We start from the raw sequence: 18,638 nt of genomic DNA on the forward strand, positions 1-18,638 counted from the left end.
ACACCAAAACAATCTTAAATAAAAACTTTGACTTCCTACACACATATATCTCATTATTTAATTACTTTTTCTCAATTATGGGCTTTATATCATCATTTTTGAAATGAATTCATATATTTAAGAATATTAACAGGTGTCTGAGGCCTTCATTCTAAAAATGAGACTTTTTTCAATTTATAATTGGCCTTTCAAAGATAACATATTTTATCTTTATTATTTAACTGATTGACTATTTCTACAACTTGTATTCGTTTGGAGCGCTTCCGAATGATTAATGAAAATAATTTGTTAATGGAAAGGTAAGATATTTAGAATATAAATGTAATCCAATCTCACTTTTGGGTTTTGTCATGTTAAATCAAAACTGCTTTCTCTGCACAAAATATCTTGTTCTGAGTAAATACGAGGTATGTTCAAAAAGTAAGGTTACTTTTCAAATTTGGTATGCAATTTTTTTACATGTTAGTACATTCGAAAACGGACATATATTTATTGTTTAAATTAAATTTCAAATATGAAAAAAAAAAAATCAGAAATCCACAGCTTTTCACAAAGAATTATATTTTTTTCTTCTCCTGCATAATTAGCCCAAATGATAACAAAAATATATATAGGCAAAAATTCCTTAATTTTGGCTACAACCCCTCCGTCTGGGGACGCCCCTGACCTATATTATTTTTTGTGTGATGACCGGTGTCATCATCGTTTGTATAATCATCATGATCCATAGCCAGGAATCGCCATGAATGATGACTAGAAAAAAGCAAAAACTATAAGAATAAAAAAAATAGAAACTTGATTGGTGGACTCTTGAAAATTGTATTAGGAATTTCACTTTTAATTTTGTTTTTTATTATTGTTATTTCTTTCCATAGCAATCCATAACATATGTATGTAAGGTGAGAATGGAAAAGGGACTCTTCAAAGAGCAAAAACAAAAATCTAAGGGATTCCTTTTTTGAAGGAGGAGAGGAGTGTGTGTACATACTTCATTTGTTACATAACTGAGAAAAAGTAATAATATTCTTTCAGTTGATGATTGTAATTCACATAGACAAGAAAAGAGATGACATATCTTTGATCATATTCAGCGCGAAAAAAGAGACTCGAATCCAATCCAATTACTTTATGTAAAGTGTGCAAGTGTTCTCCTTCTTTTCCGTTTCCGATTTAAAAATCAAAGAAATTCATTACAAATATGTTGGGTAAGAAAAATGATTACTTCCTTAACAATTTATGTAGCGAATTAAATTTTAAATTAATATAGAGTCGGTACTCTCAGTTTCTCTCCTCAATCAAAAACGTTCAGTATACTGTCATCTCAAAATATAAATACTTAATGTTCATAAATAAATAAAACTTATGAGGAACTAAGATAGACTTTATCAATGATCTTCCTACGACGACAAATCTGTTTAAACTCCATGAACAAATGTAAACACTTTATTTTTAGTTGACCGTATGATTATGTTTTCTGATAGGTAAGGAGATAGGTGAGCATTTACCCTTAAGGCCAGTGTCACAGAGGGTACCATTCTGGGTATCAGAGTGGAATGTCAGTCGTAAATTTGGGATTGTTTAAAAAAAAAATGGAATGCACAATTTGAAAAAATAATACTTTTGTGCCTAAAAAAGAATTTTTAGAAATAGATAAGGCCAAGTAAAAAACTTCATTAAGTGTGACACTGTCTAGAAAATGGGGCTCGAAAAAGGCATGACATTTTTCATTTCTAAAAAAAAAGTCCTTCTATTAAAAATGAACCGAATAATTTTTTGGGAAGGGACATTTAATATTTTTAGAGAAAATAACCAATATTTTAATTTCCAAATAGAAATTATATCATATCATGTCATCTCATACCCAGCACTCCATTTTGATTCCTAAAAAAGTGAGGAAAAAATACCAATTACTCTATTTTCAAATTTATACAAAATACATAGGTACGTGGAAATTCCGAAGGATGGTTAATAATTTGAGACTCAATTAGTAAAAAAAACAGACATACTCTTAACATTTTTTATCTTGTCCAGGAATTATTCAGTAAAAGTTTATTGTTTTTCGCCCTCCCCCTCCTACGTACACTAATTGAAAATGAAATTTTCGCACCTGATATATCCTTCCTTCTGTTCATTGACTAACATATTTTTTCCAACATACATATCTCATTTCTAACAGTACAAAAAGGGCCGTGCCTAGGATTCATTTTTTAAATAATAACCTTTATATAAAATACATATTTTTAGAATGATTTTTTTATAAATTCCTTTTTTAAATATTTACCACAACATATTACAATTTTATTAGATTACATCTAATATCCTTTTTTTTTTTGCTGTTGAGATTTACATTGGAGAATGTACCCTCCTTCCTCTTCCTCCCATTGGAACAGACCTGTACGGGTAATTAATTGATGGAATATACAAATTGTTTACTTGGAACTAACCTTTAATTCATTTCGTATATTTATATATCATGACCAGTAAATTCAATCCCCGTAAAATTCATCACCGGACATTTCAATCCCACTTTAAAGAGGGATATTTAGTGACGTCATATGTCAAAAACTTTTTTGTGTAGAACTGTACAGGGAAGCCTGGGCAGTCGGTACTAGAGATATCTGATGACTGGTGATGGCTGGGAGACGGATATGAACGATTTATGGTGTTTATGCAATAGAAATTACGTCCATAATCTTTAATAGTGTCGGAATCCTGATCTGTGGATATTGTTCATACCTTGGGTTGGGAAGTAGAAGTAAATCTCGTCAATACTATTCCTTGCTATCGCCAATTACTACTCCTCCTTCTCAATAATTGCAATTTTGGCCGCCCCCCCCCCGAACTCCCTAGTCCAAAATCACTTATCCTCGCCTACTTTAAGTTCAGCTCAGGATTGAAACAGTATGATGTCACTAAATATCCATATTTAAAGCGGGGATGAAATGTCCCAAGAGGAATTTTGGAGGGATTAAATTCACTTGGAATTAAAAGACAGGAAATTAATGTACACGGAATGATATTACCTGGCATAACTTATACATATGTAAATGTTGGACTTTACAACTGAAAGAGTCTTGAAATGAAAATTCATACAATGGTAGAGACGAAACGTAATTAGACCCATTCATTGGTCATAAGGGATGTGGTTTTCGAGATTGGGATTGGTCTTGAGAACAAACTTTGAAATATTGTGTATTGGTATAAAGGTCTAGACGAAGGATTTCAAATATAAGGTCCATGGGTCGAATCTAGGCTTTACTTGATTTATAAATGTGCATGATTCATTATGAATTAAAATTTATAAGCAAGATTTTTTTTTACTAGTATGGTCTATTAGAGATAAGATCAAATTGTTGAATTGAACAAATGACACACCTGACCTAGTCCAAACAACTAGATGGTCTCGATCCCGCAAAGTCTTGGTCTTGTTATGATCTCGAGTAGAGTAGTCTTGACATCAAGTGCCTTTATAAATAGGTTGAATTTATTTCCATATTCTGCCAATTATAGTTTTTCAAAGGCCATTTACAAAAAATGCAAAGGATTTCTTGAATGACAAACATTTGATCACTTCTCCCAACACTTCTTTCAAAAAATCCATAGCTATTCAACAGAGAGTTAAAATCAAATATTAAGAAAAAAAAATTTAAAAATCCATAGCTATTCATAAAATTTTTTGAAAAGTTAAATTTTTGCTCTTCTGCATAATTTACCCGAACGACATTTTAAAAAAAAAAAAAATCTTTCAACAAAAATTTTAACCAATTTTCCCTAATTTATTTTTCACCCTATCCAAAAAAATGTTATAGTAAAAAGAATAAAACCTAGCCAACCCCCTGCAGACGCCCCTGCTCCCTGGTCATGGCTGCCTTACGCAAGTCTAAGTTGCCGTGGAGAGTAATATTGATCTTATTCTCCAGGACGTCCACAAAAAATATTATAATAGAGTCAAATCTGATGGCGAAAGGATCGTATGTCAACTGAAAAAATATACAAATTATTTTGTAGTGAACTTTTGAATCTTGTTAGCCGTATGAACTTTTAATGGAACACGCAATTGTTCCCTGGATATATGGCCTTTATCCATGGCAAGTGATTGTATCTCCTTTGTTGTCCTTGTCATCTCTTTGGTTTCCTCCAGTACACTTCATGGTTTGATCTCTAGCGCTGGGTATTTCTGTAAATTCTCAAGAGGAATTTGGTTGTTGAGAAGAGCATCAACCTTGGTTCGTTTATCTTCTTCAGCTCCATTTTTTTAGTCATTTATTTTTTTCAAACAAGGAGAAAATTTATATAGATACTTTATTTCATATTCATAACTCAACCTCGTATCGTTTGAAATAAATGTGTAAATTCTTGCAACCCATCATTTTTGATCGTGCTATATATCGTAAGTTCATTTATTCTCCTATTAATTCAAGTTTTTAGGTGTAATTATATGACTAAATTTTTACTTACTATTTAGGTTTTACAACCATTTTGAGAGTAAATACATTGAAAATAAATCACGTTATAATAAAAATACTTATATTTAGGGATTTTTTTTGTGCAAATTTAAAACATAAATGGTATCTAAAGTATGATGACCAGATGTTTGGATCTTTTTTAAGCGTTCTACTTATTTTTATGATCGAAAAAATGAAAGTCGTTAAAATATGTCATGCCAAATTGTATTTAAAAAAAAAAGAAAAAATGAAATGAATAATATCCACAGAATATTCTACACCTAAAAAGATGTAATTTGATCATTTTAGGCTGATATGAAGAGAAGATTAGTATTAGGGCTTGGTTAGATACTCTTACGATTTTTAATTGGCTGAACTAATACGCTCCATTAAAAAAGTTTGTTCCGGATCGGTCTCATTTAAAACTTAACCGATTCTATAGATAAATTCATGTGTGTTTAAAAAAAAATTAAATTTAAATTTGTTGAAAAAATTTCAAAAATTAAACTATTTGGAAAAAAAACTGAAAAATCCACAGCCCTTTCCATAAAATAAAGTTGCTTAAGTTTCAAAAATCCATAGCTGTTTACAAAAAAATTAATTTTTTAGGAAAAAAAAATAGAGAATTAAATTTAACTTTTTTGGAGAAAAATCTATAGCCATTCTCCAAAAATTAAATTATTTTGAAAAAATTTCAAAAATTTACAGATGTTTACAATAAATTAGAAAAATTAAATTTCAAATATTTAATTTTTTCGAGAAAAATTTAAAAAATACGTAGCTATTCACAAATTAAAATACATCATTTTTGAAAAAAAAAATTGAAAAATTAAAAAAATTTCAATCATTGAAAAAAAAATTGAAGTATTAATTTTTCTAGGGAAAAGCAAACTGCTTTAGCACCTCCAGACCACCCCCTACGGACGTCCCTTTATTGGTTAAAATCAGTCTAGAAAAATCCCCTAAGACCAAACCCCGAAAAAAATGCAGGCCTTCGATCCAGCCTCAACACTAGTATATGTTTAAGTAATTACAATAGGGACTGTTTAATGTCAGCCGATGCATGGGCTAGTATTGATGCAAAACTCAATAGAATTTTATACTATATTTTTGACTGGAAACATTATAAAAATGTGAAAAATCCAAACTCAAACCATAGTTTATATTCCAAAAAGTGTGAATTTTTTGACATAAATTTTACTTGCTCTTAATATTTAAAATTTGAATTATGTAAGGTTTTGACTGGATAGATGGTGCCTTAGTGGATATTTTTGTACATCAAACAGTTCCAACAGCAATAAGAGGCTTAATTCATGGAAATGAAGATGCTCTTTACGACTTTTAAATATTTTAGATTACCGACGTCAGCTTTGAGTTGATGACAGTGGTATGAAATAAATTATTGAAAATATTGTCACAACATCATTTCAATGTCATAAATTAAGAAGGACACTCGGGCCCGCGTCCCTCTCCCAATTCATTTTATTAGTACTTCTTAGCTATTGTAGGTATATATTGTATTCCCTTCCATATCTATTTTTTAAAACATAAAATCTCTCATTTTTCCCGGAATATATTGTCAAGGAGACAAGTAATCAAATATTTTAGTTATTTGACATTAAAATGTGTCTTTCCAACAATAAAAATATACATTCTTTTTTTTTTGTGTGTGTCAATTTCAACGGCCGTTCCCAAAGTTTTTAATATTTATTAAGAACGTAAGGTATGTTGATTTTATTTTTGATATTCCATGAAGCTGAACTTTGGAAAAGATCATTCAAAATGTTGTATTGTACTTAAAAATAAATAATACAAATTAAATCCAAATGTGTTGTTCCCAAGAAAAGAAAAAAACTTGTAATTATTTAAACAGTCAACCCACAGGGGAAAATTCTAGACATGGTCTGATTACGGGACTACTTAGTGTGAAAAAAGACCTTCTTATACATGAAATTATTATATATTTACCCAAATGACGTTTCATTTTACTTTTAAATCTTAACCCTTTTCTTGTGGCTAAATATTTCTTTCTATTTATAAAAAGATTTTCTTTAGAAAAGGTCATAATCGATCTTTTTTCTATTTGGTCTAATTTTCCCCCTCTTCCCTATGACGTCATTTATGCCATAGTAGCATCATGGATGATATATAGAGTGACGAAGTTTTACTTGAGGGTGTTGTTATGTTATATTTATATATATTTTCTCTCTTGATTTTCAAGTTAATATATGTACTAGCGGTAGCAGTTGGCATTGTCCGGAGTAATTGGGGGTCGACAAACAAATAAAATTTACTTTACTAATATGGTAGATAATTCCTAAAATTCTCAGTGTTACTGTCCGTTTTTATGAGTAAACTACTCAATACATAGATATTCTTTCCTCAAGAATAAAAGATTAATAATAACTACTTCAGATTTTTATTTTATTATGATTTGATGATCCAGAGTAGTATTGTGACGGTCCTAAATAAGGACCGATGACTTCGATTTAGTCCGATCCGGTCCTATTTGTCGGTCCTTGCAGAAGTTAAAATCGATCCCTCGTTACATTAATGTGGGTATTTTTCCTTTCTTTTAATTATTCCGTTATATAATGGAATAAATTATATAACTAATTAACAAGATGCTATGTTGGTATTTTATTGTATTATAATTTAAAAAATAATATTTTTTCCAAGATATGTGCAATAATCTTAATACATATTTCATATATCTTATTTGTTTTAATAAACCATGGATCTTTTTTTTGAAAAAATCCAGACTGGATTTCACCAAATAATTAAGGATCAATAACAACACTAATCCAGAGAGTACTTTAGTCTCAAGAGCGCTCACTTGCTGTCCTTTACCTCCACACAGTAGTTACAAAAAATCATCTAAAGTCACACTCATTATTTTTTACTCTATATGTGTGTTTCCATGTTATTCTTTTTTAATAAGATAGTTGTTAAAAAATGAGCCCTCATCCGACACCCAAATACACAGACAGGCAGACTTTGCTTTATTTCTTTTTCCTCATTGAATATATTATTTTGATGAATTCAAATACAGAAAGAAACTAATAATTAATAAATACTCTAATAAACTTTAGAATATATTCATGAATATCTGTAAAATTAGTACCATAGTCAAATTTTATAGCAGCATAGGATGACATCTTAAGTCATCGAAAGAATTATAAGTGTAATAAAAATAAAATCATAAATTATATTCAATAAAGTTTTAATTTATCCACAAAAATTAAATTAAATTGAGGTGGGGGACTACTTTTTCATGTGAATGCTCTTCGATGTCTTCTGCTTCTTTATCCTTGAAACTGAGTCCATCCTCTACTCCTTCTTGAAGTAATGAAATGAGAGGAGGAGGGATTCTTTGAATCCTTTTTTTCAACCATTGGTTCATTAATGGAGGCTTTTTTTCTTTCTTAGGAGACCCTTTCCCTAAGGTTTCATCAAATAATCAAATTGATCCTCGACGAATGTAGCTACAGTCTCAGAATCATCCCCTGATCCCCTTTAATCTTCTTCTTTTTAATTTTGAATAACTACTTCGGCAATGTCTTCTTGCACAAATGGAGGGCATGCCTCCACAACTTACTTTGCTTTATTAATATATGTAGATAGTTGTATCATAAAGTGAGGAAAACAACAGTTGATGTGAAATTGTACGATATCAGCGTCCTCAACTCCCCCCTTGCCAAACGATATTTGTGCCTTACCTCGTCCCCTTAAGTTACCATGTTGTGTGTTAATATCCCCTTTCAATAGTTTAAAAAGGATATTTTTTGCTTCATTTTCTATTTTCTAGCTATTCTAATAAAATTAAAAGAATATTTCATTTACAATAGCTAGACCCTTTTATGCATCTTGAGCAATCATCATTATTTTTGATGACAAGACGAATATTATCACCCTACCTATGTACATATTTGATACGATTTACATACACTCTTAGGAAATATATAATAAAAAACATATAGATACATAATTGTAATTATGTACCTTGTGTTAAATAAGCTTACTTTCATTTTTGGATGGATAAATGTAGATTGTACATAGAATAGAAATTAAATTATCATAATTTTCGTGATTTATGAACATGCAATTTCGTCATAATCAAACAGTTTGGTAAAATTAATGAATATGACGAAAGGAATAATATAATATGTTGGATATCCATGCTAATATAACGATTTTATTACTTTCAAGTTTGATTTTCAGGGCCATTATTAATATGATTGTTATTAAAAGAAACGAAACAAAAATATCTTCATCTGTAGTTAAAAAAAAAAATCCAACAAAAATAGTTTGATTGATACTCTTAAAAAATACAAAGTAATACACAAAATATATAACTTATTGGATAAATATGCTTCAAGCCATAAAATACGACTGATATCTTATCAGTTTTTTTTTGTTTAAAAAAAAAAAACTTAATTAAGAGACCAAACATATTATTTGTCGATATTGTCGGAGAAAGTTACAGAGGCATAAATCAAAATTTTCTTTTATATTTCTTAAAATTATTTTTATAGGAGCAATCCTCGTTATATTATATATATCCTTGAATGTTGTCCTATCAGCAATAGACGTAGACGACTCTGGTCTCCTATTTCGTTCCTTCACCAATGAAGAATTACTTTTTCGCGCGAAAAGGGATACTCCAATCCTTGATAACGTAAGATAATTTTTCCCGGTTGCTTTTTTATAAATAATTTCATTTCTAGGCCCTCACAACTTCGGACTGGCCTGTCCCACCTCTAACAATGGCCTCATCCTTGGATACTCCTCACATTAAAGATATCCAAGTACAATGTGAAAAGTCTCGTATACTCGTTAACATCATATTCAATCGCCCTTTTAATGGGGTCATATTTTCCAAAGGACATTTTTCTAATCCGGATTGCGTCCATGTTCCTCCTGGCTCTGGTCTCCTAAACGTTGCCTTTGCCATAAAGCAAAATGAATGTGGTACCTCTGTTTCTGCAGGGATTAATGAGATATCAGGACAGCCGAATCCTGCTGGAAGTTATGTGGAGAACATCATTGTGGTTCAGTTTGATCCTCAAGTACAGGACGTGTTTGATCAAGCACGGAAATTGAGATGTACTTGGTATGATTTCTACGAAAAGACAATTTCCTTCCAACCCTTTCAGGTAGAGAATTTGAATGCAATTACTGCAAATTTCCTTGGAGACAATCTCCAATGCTGGATGCAGATTCAAACTGGGAAGGGACCTTACTCTTCAGAAGTGAGTGGGATCGTTAAAATTGGTCAAACTCTCACTATGGTTATGGGAATAAAGGATGAGGAGAATAAATTTGACATGTTGGTGAGGAATTGCGTGGCTCACGATGGGGCTCGTGAGCCCATACAGTTGGTGGATGAGCAGGGCTGTATTGTGCGAGAGAAAATTATGGGAGATTTCCAAAAAATTAAGAACTTTGGAGAAGCTGCAACTGTTGTCTCCTACGCTCATTTTCAAGGTAAATAAAAAATGAAAACTCACTCTGTAATATTAAAGAGGGAAGAATGTCATGATTTAAAAAAAAAAAAATTTTTTTTTGCCTAATTACTCTAGGCAATAATGATGTATTGAAATAATAAGAGCGCTTTAAATTTTTTTTCACTGTGAGTAAAATAATTCCTTGTCAAGATTTTTTTTTCTTGATTTTCCTCCACGTGTACTTTTAGTATTTTATATTCATAGCCTAATTAGACTTTATAATTATATTGTGCAATGACATTTGGGAGTTGACTATGAATGTGACCTACATACAAATTAATGAAAAGCTCATTTCTCTAAAAAAAAACTCATAATACATATTATTCGTGAATTCCATGTTATAGTTAGTAAACTAGAAAACAAAGTTTGGGACTCGTTTTTATTACTCCTCCGACTCGGGTTGCGCTTAACTTGCATTAAACTGCGATTTTAGTACTTCGACTCAAGTTTGAAAGACTAGACTATATTAGACTCAAAGTTGAAAGATGTGAATATGTAAGAATTGACAGAAGGCTCAAAGCATACGAAAATCCTATATTTCAAATTAGAAATTATCGTTATGAAATAGGGGTAGTTAGTGGTCGGCATTATCCAAAGTAATTTGGTGTCAACTATAAGAGGAACATTGCTTTAATAATATAAAAAATGACTCACCAACAAATCTCTGTTTTTCATGAGCCCACTCAAATGTAGGTACTTTATGTTCTCTCCTCAAGAATAAAAGAATAATAATAACAGCTTGATAATTTTTTGAATGCAATGTGATGATCCAGAGATTACATTAGTCTCTAGAGCAGTACCTGGATGAGTTTTTACTATACACGCTTGTTCCAAACCTCATCTAAAGTAACATTCATTATTTTTTGTTTGAGAGATAAAGTATATCTCTTTTCTTTTTTTAATGAGCCCATTGTAAAAATGAGTTCTCATCCGACACACAAATACACAGAAGGACGTAATTTACTTTATTTTTATAGATTATTTAAACACAAATTAATTGGAGTTTAACCCTTCAGCGTTCGAAACACTTAATGAAGGAAAGATAAGTAGACAAATCGATAGCTGATACAAAAATACAGTGTACATTTTTAAGTAAGTAGAATAACATTGTGAAAAGAAAAGAGACTTGGCTTGTGAACAGTTTTGTTAGAATTTATACTTAATCGAACCTTCTCCTCCTTCAATAATGTTCAATGAACTTTTGATTAATTAGATGGGATTTGATCAATAGGGATCAAAATGGAGGAGGCGTTAGATAAATAACTGAGTTGTAGTAGCCGCTTTGAAGTAACTGCTAAGCATACATATTTCTACTTTATTCGGTTCAAGAAGTATGTTGTACCTATCTATGCGATTTAAAATTGTGATTATGAAGGTATAATTGCCAACATATTATGAAGGGAAAGTAAAAGTTGTAGGTAGGGAGATCATTATTTTTCAATGTTTTGTGCCTCAATGCAAAAAGACAATTTCCTTTATAATAATGTAATTACTTCAATTTATCAATGCTTTTATTAAAGCATAACAAAATTGCCTACTTACAACTATTATTATTGTATGTACATATTATGAAACGAAATGTATGTTCAAATATAGATCGTTCATTGTTTTAACAAAGGCTTGAACGTGTCCAACAAAAATAAAACATAATTTGTGACTCTTTTTTTTATTTTATTATCAAACAAAGAGGGGAAACCATACTTGAATAAATTTTTCTTTGCCCACGGTATTCAATGTTTTCAAAGGTTTTTTCAAGTCCCAGTCCTCATGCTCAGTAGAAGTCCAGCCTGAGTATGAGAGAGCTGTATTTAACCATTAGTGGATCCAGGATCTGTACTCATATAAAAAATCTGGCGTATGTTGCGTGTATCTCCTACACAAGGAGTTATCAACTCACATTTTCCCATAAATAGTATGAGGGAAGTTGCAAGCCAGTTTTATTGACCTTTAAACCAAGTCTATGTGTCTTATTTCATTTAAGTATTGACGGACTTTCGATCGATCCTGACATTTGAATTTTTGGAAAGAATAAGATCGATCAAAGAAAAAAAAAAATATATATTTGTACTATGTAAACTAGCCATTTTTAGGTTTTTTTTACTACTTACCAAATGTAATATTGTAGGTATTTTTTTTATATCCTTAAAGCCAATGGATTGAGTTTCATCTAGATATATTGGAAGTTGTTTATCTTATATAGTAAAAGTATCAACTTTGAGCCCCCGAAAATGGCCTGTGATTCAATTATGATGTAATTTATGACGTCTGTGAAGATGCTTTATACAGTTCCATTTCTTTATTGAGTTGTCCATCCTCTATTTCATTTTTTAACTTATAAATTCTGCTATGATAATTAATATGCATTAAATATATAGATGGATTCCTTAACTCATGAGGAATGAGATTGAATTGAATTGTTATGTATAACATATGGTCGGGGCTGTAGTATATTTATATATATATATTATGTAGCTTTTTGAAGAGAAAATTTTGACATTTGTGAAGCATCTGTTAAAAAAAAGGAGCTATATTTTTATAAAGAATAACAAAAAAAAAAAAAAAGGAAATCTTGCATCTATTATTAATTATTAAGGATATTTAATTCTGCGAAAAATCTATAAAATTATATATGAGTACTTAGGACATGTAATGAAAACTGCTTCTGATTCGTTAATGATATGCAAAATCATTCAATTCTATTTTGCGAATGAAAGTTGCATTATTACGTTTTCCTCCTTTTCAATTAATTAATAATTAATATACATTACTGTAGGCTAAATGAAGTTTAGCTCTTTCTTAATATTTCTAAATAAAATATATTTTCACTCTCATCATTATGATACATAAAATAATATCATATACAAGTATGGTGGATTTTCTTTACTGTGTATTCAAAAGCGTGAGAAATCCGTATTTGAATATACTTATGAAATGATTTAGTTCCAACCTAACATGTACACACTATTTCATCATTCTCAGAATAATTCATTCAAGAGAATAAAATATCACATCATTTCATTAAAAATTCATCATACCATGAGATAGCATCGAACTTTTAAATATTTACGTTTTTATTTTAAAAGGGTTTTTTTTTCCTCAAACTTTGATATATTTTAAATGAACTTTTAGATCATCAAAGGGGTATGTTTAAATCATTGATACAATGCACCTCAATTAATCCAATGTTCAACATCCTTGCATCTGTAAACTTATTAGGAGAGATGTGGACTCAATTGATAACTATTATACATAAATTTAATTCCATACCCACTTGATACATTTGTTTGATAATTTGGAATAGATATACTTGCAAAATAATCTTGGTATAAAAAAGAAAAAAAAAATCAAATATTAATTTTTTTGTTCTGCTGCTTAATTTGGACCGAATGAGCTTTTTTATGAAAATCTTTCAAAAAAAATTTACCTATATTTTGGTTTAAAATTTTTTCATTCTGTGGAAAAAAATATCTTGCAAAAAATACAAAGGACGGCCTTGACTGACATATTTGATTATGACCAGTCTGATTGGACTGCAGTTTTTTTAAGACCAATCCAACAATAATGGTTGTGGACCAGGTATATACATCGTCTCATTGATTGAATATTTGCATGTTATTCGATTATTATTTCAAAGTCAATTATTATCCACAATGATTTTGAACTTGTTGACCTATTCATATTTGTGGCTTTGCTTTTATTTTTCATGGATATTCAAACTGCATTTATATTGATCCAGGATGATGTATGAACAACAACCCTGCATCATTTTAATTTCTCAGCAGCACATGTGATCCTTATTAAGAATTGTCCTATCCTTATAATAACATGTTTCATTTCTCTTTTAATTCTGCATACATATGTACATATGTAATCTATAATTATTAATTTAACTCTCACTTCACTTTGAAATAACTCTGTGACGTCAATAATAGTTATCTTATAACATTCATACTTAGTTATGTGTATGTCTCTAGGCCATGAGTCTATTACTTTCCTTCTCAAACTTTATATTTTGTTATTGACTGTCTATGTAGTATATCTTTATTGATATAACTAACCATGAATTAACAATGGATATAAGTCGATGACACATAAATCTTAGTGATGAAAAATGTTATGTATGCTCTGAGCATTGATTGGTAGTATGGGTCTTATACTCGTATTTATTTTATTAAGCATTTTTAAATCTATTTACTCCAAAGATAAGCAATAATACCTCCATCAGAGGGAGAAGTTAACATAACAAAGAAGAGGAAAGAGCACGCACAACAACAGTTTTTCCTATTCTAATTTTTAAAGTTAGCTTTTACATTACAAACAAAACAATTCTCGTCATAATAATATTAATTCCTCCATTAAATGTACAATGAATGGATTAATTAATATATTATTTGTAAGAGCTGCTTCACTCTTAAAATTGATTAAATTTTGGTTATTAATTTTTGTGAGAAAGTCAGATCGTGTTATGGCCCTGCTATGTAAAACAGGTCTTCTGGATTATGAAAAAACGGAAAATAAATTATGTTCAAATAAGTTCCCATCGAATCTCAAGTAGTGTTGGATCGGTCTAACAAAATTAAAAAAACTGAAGGACAACAGTCCTGTCCTGATTAATTTTATCTGTCTTTTATGGTAACAACGTCACTTCAGCTGATGAAGTTTTACCACAACCTCTTATAAAGAGGGAATTCAATTTAAAGGAGTAGGTTTGTGCTTACAAAGTATTATCAGTTATACAAATCCAGCGTAGAATAGGCATATAAAAAAGGAACCGAAAATCAACATGGTAACCCTGACAATTTGAAGAATGTTTTGGAGGAGAGAAAGAATAATGCTCATGACGTTTCATTAGATAATTTACAATCAGCTGTGACAAGGAAGGAAGGAGAAAAGGATATGGCATAAAGAATGACATTTGCTAGAATTACTCCAATGTCGATCCCCAACTCTAGTCTGAGTCCAATAAAGACTTACAATTATAAGACTTCAACAAATCCTCAGGGATCTTTATGAGTACACACAAATGTTCAATCAGGTTTTGAAAATAATTGAATCTATTTAGGAAAGGATGATCACTTCTCATGAATTAAATGATAATAACAACGCCTAAGGAAAAGAAAATGCATCCTTCAGATTACCAATTCCAAAAAACGGGCCAGCTAAAAAATACACCATATTTTCATCATTGCGTATAATACTCAAATATTATATGGTTCTAGCTAAAAATTCTCAAACTCATATAATCATACATTCATTTTTAAGGACATAACACATGAAATGATTTAAGTATTGAGTAGTTACGTGTGAATGTGTTCATGAAAAACGGAGAGTAACACTCAGGATTTTTTGAGGAGTTATCTTCTATATTAATAAAGCAAAATTTGTGTTTTAGCTTATCCCTAATTATTTGGAGCAATGCTAGGCTATATATTCAGGCATGCGTAGAAATGTGATTTGCTTAAGAGCGCGAGGAGAAGGCGGGAGGGAGACATATTGAATTAAGATCCTTGTTAATATTTGGTGCCTATTATAGGTTTTTTTGGGGGGGAGAAAATGAATTACTGTTATAAAGAAGAGAACCTTCTGCATTTAAAATAGCATTAATCCAAGAAAATACTATAATTAAATTTAAATCCATATTTTTTTATTTTATTATGTATTTGTAAATCAATTTAAACCAAAGACAGACGATCATATTTCTTTTAGAGGGAGATGCTAACACAAACGTACGAATTCTTAAATAATGAACAAAAAAGAAGAAAGGGCACACGGATTAGCCGTTTTTCCTTTTCTAATCGCAATACTTAGTTTTTTCATTACAAAGATCCCTTCTTTATCCATGAGGGATGTTTACTTATATTTGTTTGTAAACAAAGCGATAGAGAGTAGCACTATCTTTCGGCAAGATGATACAACACCCTGTATGATAATATTATTTTATAAGAAATGTAGATGTATCATATTCATATAAAGGCCACTCTGAGAATCTTCTGAGTATATGCCATTTTTTTAAACGCCTAGTTTAAACAAAAAGCTCCAGACTCTCAAACCACCTTACGGATAGTATATTTTTTTTAGTTTGTTCATGCCCTATTTCAAGAATGACTAGAAAAATATTATATATATTTTATTTTTACATTCATACAAAAAAGTTAATAAATTTAGTCTAAAAAAAAGAAACTATCAAATATTGTTGACCCAAAAGTTAATTGACCCTATAATTTTATTGCTTAATCCTCTCATATGTATTTATTTTCTCACAGCCTTCAAGTTCCCTGACTCGATGAACGTTCATTTCCAATGCATCATTCAAGTTTGTCGCTTCAACTGTCCTCCGCCAAACTGTCCGACCTCTTCCAATCCCTATATTTCCAAGAATTTGGATCAACTTCCTCCAGTATCACTAGGGCAGCCTTTAAAATACAATAATCGACAACAGTTGTATCAAAGAATCAAGCGCTCAAACGATGATCTTGAAGGACTCATTGCCACAGAAGGAGTACTAAAGGTTATTAGTCCTCGGGACTTAGCCTTGAATAAACATCAAGTAGACTTTGGAGGACTCTTTAAGGAACTCGTTGAAGAGGATATGCTTCCTCAAGATGAGGATCTCTGTCTATCGCTTCTTAGTTTTTCAGCAAGCATTATCATGCTACTATTTGTGTCATTGATATCATCAGTTATTACCTTGATATCCTGTTCAAGTTTAAATAAACGATCAAAAAAGATGAGTGCTTAGTTTATCCTAAATGTGAACCTATATATGAGTGTATGTATGTACAATGCTGATATTTGCAACCAAAGATACAGATCCACTGGAAGAAGTTTCTTCATCCTAAACACTACTAAAAAACTGTGCAATACGAATCAGTGTCTAATGTCTATGTGGTCTATCGATCTGTCTCTTTCTCCTTAATTTAGTATTATGCATTTGATTATAAATATGTATTTTATTAATTAATTAATTATGTATTTAGGAACTTTAAAATGTATTTATTTTTACAACTTTTTTTTTTTGTATTAAAAATATATTATGTATTATTTACGAATTACATTTAACTATGGAAAGAAGGAGAGTATTTATATAAAAAGTCTTGAGATACAACATAAAAATGAAAGAATTAATAGCCACCATTCGCATGGTTATATTTCCGTATGCTATGAATCAGTCTCCTTGCCACCCAAATCCCAAAGAATGAAGTTGCCATTTGATATACACACACTCCAGCAATCGTTGCTGTCCAAGGCTCTAACCACCAGGCAAGTTGTTGCTCACATCCATAAGAATATTCCACACCAGTTATACGATCTCTACACTCGTCTGGTACTGGTTTAAAATATTGAATGTAATCATCTGATCCATCTGCACCACAGCAACCAACCTAATAACGGAAGTAATGTCGATAATAATTTATTTAACTGGATTGAGATTTATCTAACATATTCCTGAATTTTTCTCATGATCCGAGATGCTCTTGGATCTTCATCCCATCTCATAACAAGACGAATAAAGGTTTCATGGAGATCCCTTCTTAATATATCACTCTCTTCTACACCGTAAATACAAATACAAATTGCAGATGCAAATTGAAGGATCATTAAAAGTGCAATTAATATCCAATGAACGCTTAAATGTGTTTCGGATTCCTGAAATGAGAATGGAGGTAAAATTAAAGTTTTATAAGCTATATTCGACCTTACCGTCCATATACCGAACACCCCATATAAATGATTCACTAGTCCGAAAATCATCGTGACCATTACGACATAGATACAGTGCCAATAAGTGTACCATTGTATTTCTTCCACAAATTCCCAAAAATCTAGATCGAACCTCACCCAAATACATATACTGAACGTTGTTAATGATATAAAAAATCCGAGTACATTGAAAACTAGAAGCATGAGACGGGAGCTATTTATCTTGTCGTCGAGGTAATCGAGATCATCCAGAGGCTGTGATGAGTAGCGATTCGACATTTTTGTGGAATGTAAATAAGATACTTTGTATTAAGAAATATATTTGTACTTCACAATTACAGTAATGAAAGAGCAGTTGTGTTATCAGTAATCACTTATCAGTGTATAAACGTTAAGGTATTGGATATTATACTTTTGTATAAACATAGATAAGGCCAGGCTCAAAAATAATCAGATATATACAGAAATATCCATATTAATAGTAATATTTGCTGCCTTAAAATTTACTACGTTTGAAAGGCTACCACATATGAAATATAAATTTTTCCAATAAAGGATGATTATTTTTTTAGACCCTACGAAAATTTACCAGCCATTCGTTTCAAATTTTGAATAATAGAATAGATCTTGCAAGTTATTGAATGAATGTTATTTAAATCAAAGAAGGCAATAAAAAAATGTATTTATCACAAAATATCTAATATTCTGAATCATTATTAGTTTAATTAATCATATCAAATAGGATAACAGACTTTCATTATTTTATATGTTCAAATACAGACTATTTAGGTTTCGTTATTACTTTGATTATATTCCATAGGATGTTCAATGTCCAACTATTTATTAAAAAAAAAATAATGATTTAATTTGAAAAAAAACAGTTATATTAAAATTAATTCTTCATCGAAAGAGGAGAACTTATAATTATATGTAGTGTAATTTAATACGATTAAATAATTAGTAATGACAACAATTTGTTTTCCAT

General features: G+C 30.4%; 2 protein-coding genes across 2 annotated transcripts; one reads left to right on the top strand and one right to left on the bottom strand.

The window, feature by feature from the left end:
* The first annotated feature begins 1,029 nt into the window (after nucleotides 1-1,029).
* LOC121129256 (cuticlin-1) lies at nucleotides 1,030-17,020 on the top strand. The gene is made up of 4 exons (XM_040724967.2): nucleotides 1,030-1,205; nucleotides 8,981-9,123; nucleotides 9,173-9,932; nucleotides 16,216-17,020. The coding sequence occupies exons 1-4, from the start codon at nucleotides 1,199-1,201 to the stop codon at nucleotides 16,689-16,691; spliced, it is 1,386 nt and encodes a 461-aa protein (XP_040580901.1). The 5' UTR covers nucleotides 1,030-1,198; the 3' UTR covers nucleotides 16,692-17,020.
* On the bottom strand, nucleotides 16,883-18,034 carry LOC121129257 (tetraspanin-2A). The gene is made up of 3 exons (XM_040724968.2): nucleotides 17,654-18,034; nucleotides 17,393-17,599; nucleotides 16,883-17,334 (listed from the first exon to the last, which is right to left on the bottom strand). The coding sequence occupies exons 1-3, from the start codon at nucleotides 17,930-17,932 to the stop codon at nucleotides 17,074-17,076; spliced, it is 747 nt and encodes a 248-aa protein (XP_040580902.1). The 5' UTR covers nucleotides 17,933-18,034; the 3' UTR covers nucleotides 16,883-17,073.
* Nucleotides 18,035-18,638: the final 604 nt, after the last annotated feature.

The sequence above is a fragment of the Lepeophtheirus salmonis genome, chromosome 14 (genome assembly GCF_016086655.4).
Source record: "Lepeophtheirus salmonis chromosome 14, UVic_Lsal_1.4, whole genome shotgun sequence".
In the NCBI taxonomy this organism is placed as follows: domain Eukaryota; kingdom Metazoa; phylum Arthropoda; class Copepoda; order Siphonostomatoida; family Caligidae; genus Lepeophtheirus; species Lepeophtheirus salmonis.

What these genes read in the sequence shown, in the direction of transcription:
- LOC121129256 (XM_040724967.2), top strand. An exon ending in ATACTCCAATCCTTGATAAC is followed by an intron (nt 9,124 to 9,172) that starts GTAAGATAATTT and finishes TTTCATTTCTAG; the next exon opens with GCCCTCACAACTTCGGACTG. An exon ending in CTCCTACGCTCATTTTCAAG is followed by an intron (nt 9,933 to 16,215) that starts GTAAATAAAAAA and finishes ATTTTCTCACAG; the next exon opens with CCTTCAAGTTCCCTGACTCG.
- LOC121129257 (XM_040724968.2), bottom strand. Translation starts at nt 17,932, where the DNA reads ATGTCGAATCGCTACTCATCACAGCCTCTGGATGATCTCGATTACCTC. An exon ending in GGGTGTTCGGTATATGGACG is followed by an intron (nt 17,600 to 17,653) that starts GTAAGGTCGAAT and finishes TTCTCATTTCAG; the next exon opens with GAATCCGAAACACATTTAAG. An exon ending in TGAGAAAAATTCAGGAATAT is followed by an intron (nt 17,335 to 17,392) that starts GTTAGATAAATC and finishes TTCCGTTATTAG; the next exon opens with GTTGGTTGCTGTGGTGCAGA.